Source organism: Numenius arquata, chromosome 10 (assembly GCF_964106895.1).
Source record: "Numenius arquata chromosome 10, bNumArq3.hap1.1, whole genome shotgun sequence".
Classification (NCBI taxonomy): Eukaryota; Metazoa; Chordata; class Aves; order Charadriiformes; family Scolopacidae; genus Numenius; species Numenius arquata.
The window spans coordinates 7,789,315-7,804,858 of record NC_133585.1 but is presented as its reverse complement, the minus strand read 5'-3'; the positions used below and the strand labels follow the sequence as shown (position 1 = coordinate 7,804,858).

At 33.9% G+C, this 15,544-nt stretch overlaps 1 protein-coding gene across 12 annotated transcripts in view; it reads left to right on the top strand.

Moving 5' to 3' along the window:
• Positions 1 to 15,544, top strand: part of KCNMA1 (potassium calcium-activated channel subfamily M alpha 1) — a 479,530-nt gene that overhangs the window by 344,680 nt on the left and 119,306 nt on the right. For all 12 annotated transcript variants that reach the window (XM_074155313.1, XM_074155312.1, XM_074155311.1 and 9 more), the window contains one exon: positions 9,920 to 10,029. In XM_074155313.1, coding sequence (XP_074011414.1) covers positions 9,920 to 10,029 — 110 coding nt within the window. The remainder of the gene's footprint in view (positions 1 to 9,919; positions 10,030 to 15,544) is intronic.

The window sequence follows — 15,544 nt, the reverse complement described above, 5'->3', positions numbered from 1 at the left end:
ATGGTCACTTTGGTATTAATCCTTTCTACTTACATCCTGAAAGAAAACTATATCCCTTATGAGCTTCATTCTTCTTGCTGGTCATTTTTGTCAGTCTCGCTCTTGTCTGCTGTGGTGATCCAAGACTCTCAAGAGTCTTCGTAATAGTCACACTAATGTACCAAAATTACTGAGGTAACCCATGCTGTGAACTTGCTCTTGAAATCAAAAATAGGCCTGAAACTTTTACTCAGCTTCTGTCTTTCCAAATTCAGAGGAGATCAGTTTTCTCTCAAGAAGATCCAAATATATGGGTATCTTCAGAAGCCCCAGTCTTAATGCAAGTTATTTTAATACTGAGTTTAAACTTGCAGTGAGAAACCTCTCAGTTCAGAAAGTGGTAATGTGTGCAAATATCTGACTATAGGGGAACTGTACTGGAGACAGACATTTATGGCCTGGATTTGTAGTTAAAATGTTTAGACAAGTCGCAAACTGCAAATGTAAAGGTGGTACCTTTCCAGAAAATATATCTAACCATTTAGGCCGTTATCTTACCCACTTTTAATCCTATATTTTCTTATTTCATAAGATATTCTTGTAATAATTTTGGTACAGTGACAGATTGGACTATCTCACTGATGAACAGTTTTAATCTGAAGACTCAGGCACTACTCAGGTTACATCTGAGTATTTCTATATACACAGAATGAGCATAAAAATAGGAATGATTTGGATTTGGAGGAAGCTATCAATGTCACTTTTGCTCTTGTATCTCTGATTATATACCATTATAAACAGAATAAGGTGCAGACACGCCTTAACTTGTGTTACTTCAGATGTCATCTTCTGATGGCACTGAGAGGAAAAATGCCATCAAATAGTGCATTGGAAGAATGCAAGGCTGTTAGTACTGGTTAAAAAGATGTCTGCTACTTGACTAAGAATGAATTGTCCTGACAAGTAAAATGCATATGGTCATTTCCAAAGATCTCTAAGTATATTAAAATCTAAAGCAAAATAAATGTACAAGAACTGAGATGTATTTCTTCATGAGAATCAAACTCAATTGCCAACAGCAAAAGGTTTTTTTTTTAAGTTTATTTAGCTGAAAGGATGTTCTTTCTCCAAGCTGTCTCACTCTTAAAACTGTATTTGAAAGAGAAAACTATTACTTAGTGGTGGCTGTGAATCAACAGTGTATTGTAGGAGAGCAGCTACATTGATTAGAATTGTTAGAGGACTCTTGAAAAGAAAGGTGTCCATTCCCTAAAAGAACTTCTACCCCTTTTCATTTAGAGAACTGAATTTAAGTTCTATCAGACATTCATAAACTCCTTGGGCAAATGTTATTAGTGGAGTCTCCCACAAGTTAGGAGACTGTCAAGAAAATGTACTGAAACTTCTGTATTTAAAAAAAAAAAAAGCTTGAAATGTGTGTTTGTTCCTCCTCATTCATAATGTGATTAGAAAGTGATTCAATGTGCCATAAATGTTTGGTCAGTCAAACACAACTGAACATGATTGATGGTGACATTGCATGCATTTAACTCATTATGTGTTACTTTACAGCAAAATGATTTGTGTAAACAGTCTGCCCAGTATTAGAGGTAAAACAAACTAAGAAACCTCAAAATACTATATTTGTTCCTAATATTTTCCTTTTGGTTTTAGCAATGTAATCTCATGTGGAATCTTTTATGTTGTCTTTGGCACCAAACCAAACAAAAAGAAAATCAGCTCAAAAAGATTAAAGTTCTGTAAGCACTTAAAGGAAGAAAGATTGCACAACAAATGATAAGCAAAAAAAAAAACCCAAACCCCAACTTTACACCTGTAAACCGTATTTCAATAGTCCATTCTTTTTATAGCACAGATTGTTATAATTGTTGCATTATTAAAGGAATTGAGACTCTGTATTACCAACAGTCTCAGAAAAAGCTGGAAATACTATACTGTACTGCAATTTCTGTATTGTTTGGATTAGCAAATGTGTACCAGAAGTCTACCCATATGAAAAACGTTGCAAAGAGCAAGTAAATAGAATAAAAGGCAGAGGTGGTCAAATTTTGTCCCTTTATACAATCATGCAAACCAATTTGAGTTAGTATTGTTGTGTAAATTAATAAAATGTGGAATGTGGTTCTTGAGTGCAACACAAGTCCACAAACAAATTAGTTTTGTCGTTGCTGTGTTGCTAAGACAGTACACCTCATTCCAGATCTGAAAAATGATCTAGAGCAGTCTCAATTCTCCTCTAAGCTATTTTGAGAGCAGGAATGTTCTGTGGGCTCTTTTGGCAGCTGTTGCTCGCACCCACACATATGCAATGCCCACTTCTTCCACTACATTCCTTTCTAGTCCAGGCTGAAAGAGAGACATCATAAAACCACACAGATTTACATCAGTCAGGTGCTTACCTACAACTGATGAAACACATCAACTGGTTTGCTATTTATTTTGACCACCTAGGCAGCCTTGGGCTGTTTTAAAGTATAAGACTAGGGTATGCACAGTGAATTTCTTCAAATGAAGGAGAACTTTAAAAGGGAGATGGGGAGGGAATGCAACTTCTCAAAGTTCCTCAGGAGGCTGCATAATAAACTGATTTAGAACAAATATTATTGTAGCCTGTTCTTCCCAAAGACATTTATTCTCTAAAGGTCTGACTGAATTAAATATTTTAATCATTGAGTCTAGGAATTAAAAACTGTTGTGGTTGAAAACCATTTGCTATTTACAAATACTGTCGGTCCTTGTGATAAGAGTGATATATTTGTCTTAAACTGAAGCCTACCATGGAGTGTGTTTTTCAATTAATCATATGAATAGATCAGCACCAATCTATCTTTGCGTTATGATTGGATAGAAATACTGCTCTGTTTTGTAAATTTGAAAGTATTAAAAGTAGAGCCTGTATGCCTTCAAGTTCAAACCCAGTAAGGCCAGCATCTAAAGAAGAATTGAATGTCATAATATTTCAACAATACTCTCTCTGCTTTGACCTACTACAAGAATCTACAATAGTATGAACAATGAAAAAGTACATATATTTTTATTTGAAATTAGAGCTAATCTTAATTAGCATATTTGATGTTTTATAAAATATACTCTCTTCATGCCAATTTTAAAAAACATTCTTGCATACAGAAAGAACTCTGGGAATAGTTGGCTGAGGTTGTAAAATTTTTATGCCACTGAGGATACTTGTTTGCTTTGATTTAAGCAGACAATTGAATTGAGTAAAGAGGTAGTTGATAATTTATAATACTTAAAGAAATTAAATTATAAGACTGTAAATATAAGAAGCTTCACTCTCTGCTAGGAATGTGTGAACTACTTTCAGCCAAGTACTTATCTGTCAGATTTTGATATCCATATCTAAAGGCATAATAAAACCAGACATTTACATAAGCAATTTGGGTGGACTGAAAGGGCATTATAGTTGAACAGAAGGAAATGTTTATAATACACTGCTTTCAATGTACAGCTACTTTTCAATCACAAATCAAGAATATTCTGTGTGTACTTTCTTTTTATTCTTATCTATGTTGTTAGACAAAACACCACAATGCTGTGGAGAAGAGAATTGTAAAATTAAACATCAGGAAGCCCTGGAAGTGTTGTGAGGCTAGGGGGAGGCAGGAGTCCCTATGTTAGATGGACATAGACGAAAACAGCTTGGCAAGGACTCAAGAAACTTGCCCTAGTGAAGATGCTATTTTCTAAAATATTTTGTGAAAAATTTCTCTACATGGCCTTCTGGGCGTCTTTGAAGAGAAAATTTTGTATGTATTTTAGAAAGGAAATAGTAACAACTTTCATGTTGTTTACACAACATTTTATTTAATTTTTTTATATAAACCTTATAATTTTGGGAAGACCATTCAGAATTTCTGAATTGCATGTCCTTAGCCAAAGTACTGCATACTGAAACATGTATGACAAACAAAGTTAGACCATTAAAATAAAACAATATCACTTTTGTAACAGAACTAAAATAACTCACGTGCTAGAGACCTAATGACTAGAATTAACTCATTAATTTACTGCAGTTTCCAGGTTTTGTGGATTTTTTTTTTATTGTTCATATAGATAGGGTTGTTTATAAAAGTAAATATATGTCTTAAAATATCAAATGGATGATCTTCTTCCAAACATCTGAAATTATTCTCAAAGACTTTGTACTGTTTTGTGCTCTTTCCTTGGTGGTGGTGAGCTGAGCCGATTCAGTGCTAGGGAGCAGACTTTACAGCTGCTTTCATTGTGCTATAAAGGAATTTTCATTTTGTCACTTCCTTAATATTTATAGAGACACCTCACCATCCTCTCGCTGTTTTTTCTTGCAAAATGTAATAAAAGATCCGAGGTCACACTACAATTCTAACGTTAGTTCTCTCTCTTGATAGTGAGGCTTAGATCTTGACAGGAGAGATTATGTAGCATTATCAGGGTTCGATATACTCAATCTCGTTCATGTAACTATTTACGTCATTACATGGAGAAGCAAATGCTATGAACAAGATAAATCAGTTGGGGCTACAGAGTTCCTGATAATTACACTGCCAGGGGGTAGGACTGGATGTATTAAGGGTTTAGGTTTTTTCCTGACAATACTAATGGTTGTACTTGCAAGATGTACGTCGTTTTTTCATCTCTCTGTCACCATGTCTCACTAGGAAATTATTGTATTATGTAAATATATTTGCTGATAACAATATTGTATCTGTATATGGATAGAGGAGAGCAGACGAGCATTGCAACTTAAAAAAGCATACAGATGAAAATTAGATTTCTTCTCTTGGGATACACTATGTCATTTTCCAGCTATTCTTCATATAGGCTATTGAATCAGTGGGTAATTTGATTTATGACTATTCAGGAGACAGAATTGCAGTGTAACATAGCCAGGGGAAGATAGTCACGTGCTTAAAGTACTAGAGAGGAACTTGGGAAGTATAGATTCAAGTCACCGTGGTGGTACAGCACATTCTGTATGAAGTCCAGCAGTTACTTAGACTGTCTTTATCTTTCTGCCTAGCTGTGATTGGAATAACTTAAATTTTTGTTGCTATTTGTTAATATTTCATCTTAAGTTTGTAATGTCTCTGAAGAAAAAAACTACTGGTTTTTTACTGTTTTTACTGCTTTTTTACTGTTTCCCACTGTTTGTACCAACACAGCATCCTGTGGTAACATTTTGCTATGATTTAACATCAAAGTCAAAAGAAAATGTTTTATGTACTTACTCTAAATAATTTATGGTGTGGTCACCTTGTTGCTGCATTGACCACTAATTGTACTTGTTATCTGTTTTAGAATGTTACATTTAGTCATGTTGCTGCAGTATCAGCTTAAAGTTGTTAGTTATTTAAATAACAGAATGACCCACAAAGCCCTCTGCTTGGGATCATGCATGGGAACGTCTTCCATAAAAACAGATGCTCATTTTCTGTAAGGAAAGGCATGTAGAAGTGCCTTGTGTCGTTGCTTGGTTATATGCTTGAGGTGTACAATATTTGATGAGTAAAGAAGGTGGTCCGAATTTAAAAAAAAAAAAAAAAAAAGGGAATAGAATTGTCCTTGATCAATTATTGTGTCTTCATTCAGCAGTTATAAGATCTGTAGAGGCCTATGTATGAGGCTAAATGAAAACAGAAATAACATGCAAGAAATGAGAAGAGATAAAAGGGAGAAGAATGGTAGCAAGAACCCAATAATATCAAGGGTGTTTGTTGGTTATGTTTGCTGCACTGAAGTAGTTCTCTGCTGTTGTGTTTGTGTACTTCTTGCCTTTTGGTGTTCTTGTGTTGCTCCTCATTGCAGCTTTTATACATTTTTTTCTATTCTAAATATTGGGTGGCATTAACTTCTGCTTTAATTAGTATGCTAGCAAAGACACATCCCCTCATTCCAAGGCAGTATTTGAGTGCTTCATTATTCTCAATTTTTGTTACCGAGACAGTAGTTTCCAACAAATAATAAAGGTTTTGTCTGGGGATGGCATGCCCCTTCCCTGGGAGTGTTCAAGGTCAGGTTGGATGGAGCTTTGAGCAACCTGGTCTAGTGAAAGATGTCACTGCCCATTGCAGGGGAGTTGGACTAGATCGTCTTCAAAGGTCCCTTCCAACCCAAACCATTCTGTGAGTCTACGATCTAAGTTCCTAGCTTCCCAAACTGGCAGTTATCCACAGAGGTGACAATGAACAGGAGATAAAGCCTGGTGTCACACTGTGATATCACACCGAAACTAGCACATTTGGCTTCCTGGAACCCACAGTCCTCAATAAAGATAGATTTATGCTTTCTGCTTGAATGCGTTGTTCAACCAACAGGTAAATCTTTACCATAAAAAACTCTTCACTGAAATGAAAACCCTTCTCTTTGTCTCAACTGTTATTAGACCATACTGTACAAAGGTAGAAAATACAAGTATCCAGATTGTGCTGTCAGGAGCTGAATTAGGATAGACCAGTAATTACTTACTGTAACAAAATTATCTTTATAACTGTAAAATTGAAACTACTGTAGGTTTTTCTTTGTTTTTCAAGTTAAAATCATGATTTTTTTTTGCCTCTGTAAGCACAATAATATTTCCAGGTAGGCTAAAATCAAGGTATAAATTTCACTAACCAGATTAATAACTTTCCTAGTTTTAATGAATGACATTTGTGGCAACCAAAGTCACCCCAAATTCAGCTCTTTTTGCTTCTATAAAGTTTACATAACATTTAACTATTCCCCATTGTTTTCAGACTTGTGAAACATCCATTTTGTAAGTGCATATGGGACAGATTTTTTTCATCTCTACATTAACAGTTAAGTTTTGGCAACTTACTCTTAAGGTATGGATAAGTATGAGGAAGTAGTAGGCAAGTATCAGTCCATTCAGAGATGGACTGGATGACAATCACTCGAGCTTTCACTAAGTATTTACAAGGAAAATAAACACATATTATAAAGAGTCAGTTTTGTTTAGGGGTTCAGTTTTTGAGTTTGGCTGCAGCAGCAGACTTTAAAATATCATCACAAAGGGTTAAATTAGTCAAGAACACAAGAAGTTCTAAAGTATTTTTTCTCACTCTAAGAATTTTGAAATTAGTCCCTTACATGGATTATGGGAGAAACTGACTGTTTATCTGTGGAACCTTACTCTATTAAAATTCAGGGTAACTGCAAGACTCAAGGAATTAGGAAAGAAGTAGTGAGTACTGGAGGTTCTTAATAATTGTTTCATTTCTAGCAGACCAGCAGGTGACCACTTCTCCCTTTGAAATCACAGGGAAAACATTCTGGTTCAGGTGGAGATAAAATGCAAAAATCATCTTTAGTCCATTATTGTCATTATCTTATAATAGCATTTTATAGCATCCCAAATATTAGCATTTTCTAAAATTAATTAATCGACATTTCATGGTTTGCTAACAGAACATGTCTTAAACATTCCAATCACTTCATGAAGGTTAATTTAACACTAACCAATATCATGAAGCTTGGTCACCACTTTGTGAATGAGTTTGTTTTTTTCCAGTCCTTTCTTGGCCCTTAACTAAGGGTGAGGATTTAACTATAGGTCTGATCTGCAGTTCCTTCCTCCCAATCAAAACCATCTGCCTAAAGAAAAGAAAGCAATGGAACACAGTAGAAAGGAGAAACACATCATGTATTTGTATATTTTTTCCAAGCCCAGGTGGTGTCAATCTAAGAAAAAGCCACAAAATAGACCATAAGATACAAACATGTCCTTGCTGTCATTACTCATATTTTTTACCAAGCCTGCACTTTATCTGTTTTCTGTATATAAAGAGTTGCTGATCAGCAACATTTGCAAGCTTCACACAAATCAAAGGGTTATAAAAAAAATGTGATATGACTTCTCTGTGTGTGGTGGAGGATAACACAATGCAAACCCCTTTTAGCATCCCACATGATCTCTGAATGGTGAAACAATTTCTATGGAAGAAATTTCTCTTGAATGCTGGCAGCCCACTTGTCAGAGACAGTATGATTTGGTACATCTCCATATTGCCATTTATTCTTGCAGTTGTTTACTTCTCCAGAACTAAAGTAACTGGTTACCTGGAAACCTATCAACAAGAGAAAAAAAAATAAAAAGAAATAAATTCATTGTAATTTATATTTCACTGGTTTCTTAAAAAGTTTCCAATCCTTCTGTTTGTTAGAACAGTCTTTCACAAGAGTGCCTTTTGACTAGTTTAACATGGATACATTAATACTCAGCCTGTAAGATAAAAATGCAACCTTAGATAAAATACTATACAAGTCCTGTCAAAATAGCTGTGGAATTCAAAATTTTTAATGTTGGAAAATTACTTATCCAAGAGAGGTTAGTGTCATACCAAATTCCAATGAAAGTTATTTTATACTCTAAAATACTATATAATAATATAAAATAGTAATATTCAGTAATATAACAATATAATAAATTTATGTACTAATATATTATAACATAATAATGATATAATCTGAGAATTTTTTTTTTTAAGTTAAATCATTATGTCAAAACACACTGTTGTTTCTGCTTTGTGCTGTTCAGACAATGATCCTAAGCATGTCAGAAGCAGTAGAGAAATTTCGCGTGGTTTAAATGAGCTGTGGATCAGGCTATTACAGGGAAGAGGTGCTTTTAAGCTGTAAAAGAGTTTGAAAAGCTCAGCATTCTTATGATTATAGCATTTCAATACAAGCCATGTGTGGACATGGTATGAAAATGCTTATTTTAATTAAACAATTAGTAGAGCTGTAGCTCTTACATCTGCTGCTAGGACACCGCGCTACTAACATGTGCTTCTGCAACCAGAGAGGCTCAGCTGTAATTCCCTTTCTGAAGCCTTTTAATGTAGCTGTTGCTTTATTTCATGGTGATAAATAATATAATCCTGGTTTTGCTCACTGAACTTGGTAAGTATGACACAGTACTGCATCCCTCAGTATTTTGGTACTGGCTATCCATAAAATGCTAGTTTGACATGGAATTGGTTTTGCTGTCTCTTGAAGTATTTAAAGGTGAAATCTTTTCTAACGTGATTTAGACACTTTTTCACTGATTATCCTGATTAGTGGGAAGACAAGAGGTCTGTATGAAGGGTACTAAGTGGCTCAATCCATTTACCTTAAGATAGGTGTTTGATGCTTATTGAAAGACTTTGTAGAGTGTCTGAGACATAAGATTTATAGATATGACATGGCCTGTGCAGATGCCAGGACAGCAGCTGGAAGCCAAGTGAGATTGCACAAAGTATCACGAGAAGCTTCTGATTAGGCAAATATATTGAGCTTTTGGTGGTAGTCATGTAGCACCTCTGACTTGTTTTCCTTTGTACCTTCAACAGTAAAAGATCTCTGAATTTAGCGGTAAAGGTTTTCTTCAGTTGTTGTCCTAAAGCACCGATGACCACTGAAGAAATTATTTCAATATGTGTTTCTAATGTTAGTCATATATATGTTTTCCATGTTAGTCATAGATTCAGAGAAGAAAAAAAAAATTACAATTTTAAATGAGGTTTTGAGTGCTGATCAACATCTAAACAAGGTGAAAATAATTGAAACGTTGTTAGAGAGACTCAAATAACAATATAATGCAACAATTTCATTAGAGAATTTTCAGAAAGAGAACTTCAGAAACTTTTTTCCTCAAGCTCTTCACAACCTTATCTCACCTTGTGCTGAATGTGCTTGCCAAGAATTGAGTGTATTATTTTTACATAGAATACTTGATTTACTGACTACTCTTTTTTCTTTTTTTTCTTTTTTTTTTTTTTTTTTTTTGCCATTCCAGGAAATCCTATACAAATAAGCAATATTTATTGCCATAACAGTCTACTGACTTATTTGATTCATGTTTAAGCAGTTGTTCGTAAATTTTACAGAAAGCTTTTGGTTTTACTCAGAACTCCGCATCTGTGTTTCTTTGTTTTAGATTGAGGAGGATACGTGGCAGAAATACTACCTGGAAGGAGTTGCAAACGAAATGTATACAGAATATCTGTCTAGTGCCTTTGTGGGTTTGTCCTTCCCTGCAGTTTGTGAGTAAGTACAAATACATATTAATAAACATAAGTATTTGCCTTTTCTCAAGTGAAATCTAAGGTTTCTGCAGGAGACCTTTTCACTCTGCTACAGTCCTAATGTTGCTACATCAGATGGGATCCAATAAAATAAACATTAAAGCAATCACTGTATTCCAAACTTTGTAATGTCTATTTTCAGAAAAGATTTGGAATTAAGTGATTGTAAATGAAAGCATAAATGTTTTCAGTGTTGAACAAATTAATCAGCAATCCATTTAAATAGAGTTATTTATTCCTAAGTGCTGTCCTATTGTTTCTTCTAATGATTCCTGTTCTTTGAATAGTGGTTGTCAGTGTCACTGTCTTGGCTTATGTCCTATTCCAAGGAAACTATTCATTAATTGAAACAGATTTAGTGGAGTCATATAAGCAGTGTGCCATCCAGAGCTCTGTGAAACTGGTTGCAAACCACTTTTAACAAGTGAAATATGTAAAAAAAAAAAAAAGTTCTGTAATGAGAGAGCAGTGTTTGAAGCATATAATACATAACCATACATAAGCTATGCTACAACTTTATTTCTAGAGACTGAAAATCCTTATTTTTTTCCGATTCTGTGAATGAGAGGTTTGTATGCACAAGGTTTCTATGATAAATGCTGTGGCCATAAACATAGTCAGGGTAGTTTAGCATATTTATATAGTCATATTTCCTCTTCTGTTGGCATTATTCTTCATTACAGCCGTACTAGGTCACAGCAAAGATTGTGGACGGCTTTTGCTAGGCACTGTTCATACACTTAAAAAGAAACTGACCCTACTCTTCAGAGTTTGATATCTAACTAGATAATATAGAAGAACTTCTGCAGGCTCCATTCTTAGAGGAGGAAATAGAGAAATAAGTAAGATATCATCTCTTATGTAAAGGAGAATGATTTTGCTTTAACTCCTCACTTCTCCCACCTTTTTCTGATTTTTACAGTAGCATAAACATAAGTTATGGCATAAGAATTAGGGAGAAACAACTGTTAGACAAATGTTATCCATTTAAAAAGCTGTCTTTTTCTGGGATATTGCCATGACAGCGACTAGTCTTCAATTTGCTAGTAAAATGAAGGGGGCTCACAATCCGTCCCTCCACTGTGTTAACCAAACTGTTAACTAGATTATCGAGGGAAAATGTTTATTACTACAAGCACAAAACTTTGCCTGGAAATATTGAACTAGAAAATATTATAAAGTATTCTGGAAATTTGTGTTATATTCAGAATGAATGGTAATTTGTGCTGTTTGCACTAACTACAATCATGAAACCTAAATCGCCATGCCAAACCATTGTCAAACTTAGTTGAGTTTCTATATGAGTTCTTAGAAACATGTGACTGAGACTGTATTTGACATAAAGCTGACATTTAACTGTGCTGATAGAGCTGAGATAAAATAATCAATAAAGAAAAGGGGATTTGTTGAGATTTAGAAACGTGTCTAAACTTTGGAGCTCTCCTGAAGCATTTGGTTATCTGGAGGCTTAATTAATTGTGTTTTCTAGTTTAAAGAAAAAGATGTATCTCAAATTTTCCAACAGTTTAATAACTCTATTAAATTCACATTAATTAAAGCACATTGAACATTAAAATGTAGTGTTAAATATTTATGAGTTTGGTGCATAGGTATTTTCATTACCATAAGAACTGGCTATTCAATTTCCAGAAGAACTGAAGGGCAGCAAAAAGTCCGTTGCATTGGTTTTTGAAGGGGAAATAAAATCAGTGGACAGGCTTAGTGTGATGAACTATGCACAATATATACAAACATTGAGAACAGATTTTGTAATTTAGCTTTTAAAATTCATACAGACAATGACATTTTAAAACCCTGAAACTAAATGAGTTACGGTTAAAGTATGGAGTGCTATGTTATTATTACCAATGCTTACACCGTGGTTTTGGATAACCTGCATTTTACTATACTCGGTACAAGCAATAATTAGGAGGTTAGTAATTACTAGACAAATTTTCAAAACTCTTTATATGTAGCAGCTATGTTTCCTGTTCATATCTAGAAAACTAACAATACCTATTTTTTTAAGCAAGCTTGGCTTCTTTGTGCTTGAGACCTTCAGTAGAGCTCTTATAGGAACAATATACTTAGTTTTCTTATTCCAACATGGTCAGCTTTAATGGGAGCCAGAAAGAACAGTGGAATCATAGATTTTATTTTTTTTTTTTAGCAGGATAAGAGTACATAAAAGTTATGAAAGACAAATATTTGGGAAACTCTTTAACCAAGCGTATATGAAAGCATTCCACAAGACATTACAGCGCCTCCTTTGCATTTCAAATCAGGAACCATCTCGTAAAACAAAATAATATTTGGTATGGGAAATACACAGAAAAATCAACGTAGTGTTTTGTACTGACATTTCTTAAGTCCAATATTTTCATAACAGATGGACATGTCAACAACCAAAACCTATTAAATATTCAGCTCACGTTCTCACTACCATCCTAGTAATGGTAGTGTTATCCACTACTGTGAGCCGCAAATTTATTTGGTCACCTGCTCTTGTTCTTGTCAGCAGCCACTGGCTGTAACTGGTACAAATAATTCATTTGTATGAAGTGCTTCTATATTTCTAAGCTGACCTGTTAGGGTTTCTTATCCTTTCACAGAATGCTTGAAGTTTTTGCTATCTTTCTGAGGAGTAAATAATAAGTCAATGGTCTTATGTAGGATAAACAGTATTATAAGTGGTAATAACTGTAATAGTAGTTAAGTACTCTTATTTTTTGAGCAAATTTTGCAGTACTCATAGCCAATGAATTCTTCATAATTTCTATAAAACTACAGGAGTTGCAACTAATACTGCAACACCACCAGTGCCTTCTGTATTACATATGTGATAGATTTCAGCTGGTGGCTTTCCATTTCTTAGCATCTCTAATTTCTGATTTCTTCTCCAGCTTCTTTTGTCATGTGCTTTTCTGTAGCATACTTTAAAACTTCCAGCAATTCTAATGCAATAGTAGAAGTGCATGTAATTATCTAGTAAGACGTGTAAAATACGTCTCAAATATTTTAACAAGACCCAAAAAAATCTTACTAACAAACAACATTTTTCAGTTGATCAGATAACCACTTACATCAGTGCTTACTTTTAAATTTTTGAATAGTTCTGTGAAATTCTACTATTGGAGTGTTTGCTTAATTTTTTTTCCTTGCCTGAGCAATATTTGAGTAATCAGCATCGGGAAGAACCCTGCTGTGGGTTGAAAGCAGAAGGTGCCCATGCTTCTGCCAGTTTCATGTGCTTGGAACTTAGCTGAGCCTGAAATTAAGAAACCTTTAAAAGGGATATTTGAGTTATTAAAGATACATTATGATAACTTCTCTTCCAATGTACAAACCTCATCGACTGCACTCGTTTTAGACACTGCTGCTCCATAAAATTGAAATACCTGATATTCTCATACTTCCAAGGAACACAGCGTACTAGAAAGTACCAAATAAAGCACCAGTTGCCAATGTGCATAAAAAATAGTTTGAAAAGAAGACAAAAATAATATATTTTGAAAAAATTCTGATATTGTAAGTATTTTGCTCAGCTTAAGATGCTACGTAAGATACTAATGTTTTATGAAAATACTTTTACTAACTGCAGCTGAACCAAAGTATAGAAGTAGATTTAAAGTACTTTTTCTCTCCTGAGGATAAGTACCTATTCATTTGTCAAAAGTAATTCAGCAAAAAAATGCTATTACTGACCCTGAGGAAAAAATCTGAATTATTTATGGTATACAAGATTTCAGTCAAAAATTTATTTGAAAAGAAAAAACTTCCTTCCAGTAGATTTTCTAATTAAAATCCTTTTTAAAGTGTTTGGTACAAAATTAAATAATTAAAAACTAATCAAGGTTATATCTTCATGTTTTGCCGCTCAGAAAGGAGAAAGATAATTTCTTCAAATTCTAAGTATCCCAGCACTTCCACATGCAAGTAATACAGCAGGTATCTATGGTTAATTTATGCCAATGGTAGTCTTACCAGTAAAGAAGGAAGATTTAATGTCAAAAGCGATTTACTTCTCTCTGGGTAGATAGAAACAGTCAGATTCAAATTCTTAGGAGCCTTTGTTCATGACCATCTGTCTTCATAAGTAGTTAGCAGATGATGCTGACAGTTGAAAATAAAATAGAAATTAATGTCTCGTACTGTCATTGACAATTTTTGTGGACTTCTACATAATAATTTGAGATAAAAACTGTTCTAACTTCTTATTACAAGGTTCTTTGTGTATCTAAGGAAAAAAAGCAGGTATAAGAGCTTTCTCCTTTCAGTCATATCAAACTACCTTTGCACAATGCAGTTAAATGGTGAGACTTATTAATCCTAATGTTTAATTGGATGGCCAATTGCATGTAAACCTATTCATTTTATCACTTAAATATTTTTAGTAAATCTACAGATAAGAATGAGACGCTGATTGTTTTTAGGAAGATACATATATGGATAGCTTATCAAATACTAGGAAACCAAGGAAGAGAAGTTAAATGTGTTTCCTAAAGCAATATAGGTGGTCAAAATAAAAAAAATAGCTTTAGAACTCTTTACATTCATGGCTCATGTAGTTGTATTTTATTATATCATCTTTTTTAAACCAGATACATAATAGACTTAATACAACATATAGGGCATTCTAGTGTTAATATGTTTGAAAACAATTTTTAATTTTCTTTTTCTTTTTTTTTTTTTAAGCTGATAGGCTTCATTAACCTGTTAATATTGTGGGAGGTGATGGGCTAATTAATAATTCAGTAACTATCAGGATTTTGTATGCCCATTTCTTATGGGCTAGAGTTGTGGGGGTTGAATAAGAGTTTTAATTGATTTTGAAAAAAAGTTAAATGAATCTTGCCCCTATCTGTCTTTCTGTGTTAATTCCTAATACTGAAATATCACCTGCCTCCCCAGACAAGGAGAATCCAGAGGTACTTTTACAATTCTTTTAAAAGGAGAATTTTTGAAGAAAAAAAATATGCTTTTATGTTGTAAAACTTAAACAATGCAAAGTAAATTCCGTTGTATATATCCTTATGTGATATGCAGCACATTACCTCAGCATTGTCAGAATCTCTACATTCATGCTAATCTGTAATTATTCTCTTATCCTGAAGAAATAGCAGAAATTAACTGTTCACAGTGATTTCTGAAACTTATTATAGAAATGTAATATTGTCAGTTCAGCAGCCAATTCCTTGTTTTCTGTTAAGTATGTGACTAAAGCAAAGTATGCAGAGTATTGCTTAAAAAATAAATATTCTCAAAATATATGCAAAAATATCAATAGCACTGAAGGAATAAAGTTTATAGAGAAGCACTGAGCACTGGAAAAGTGAGTGCATGATACAGTGCATTTATCTAATTGAATGGTGATCCCTAGAATAGTTTATGAGTTCATAGAACAGGATGCAAGTAGCATTGAATTTGCATACACTTCAATAACATAATTGGAAAATGCTTTCTGGTTATTTTAAAAT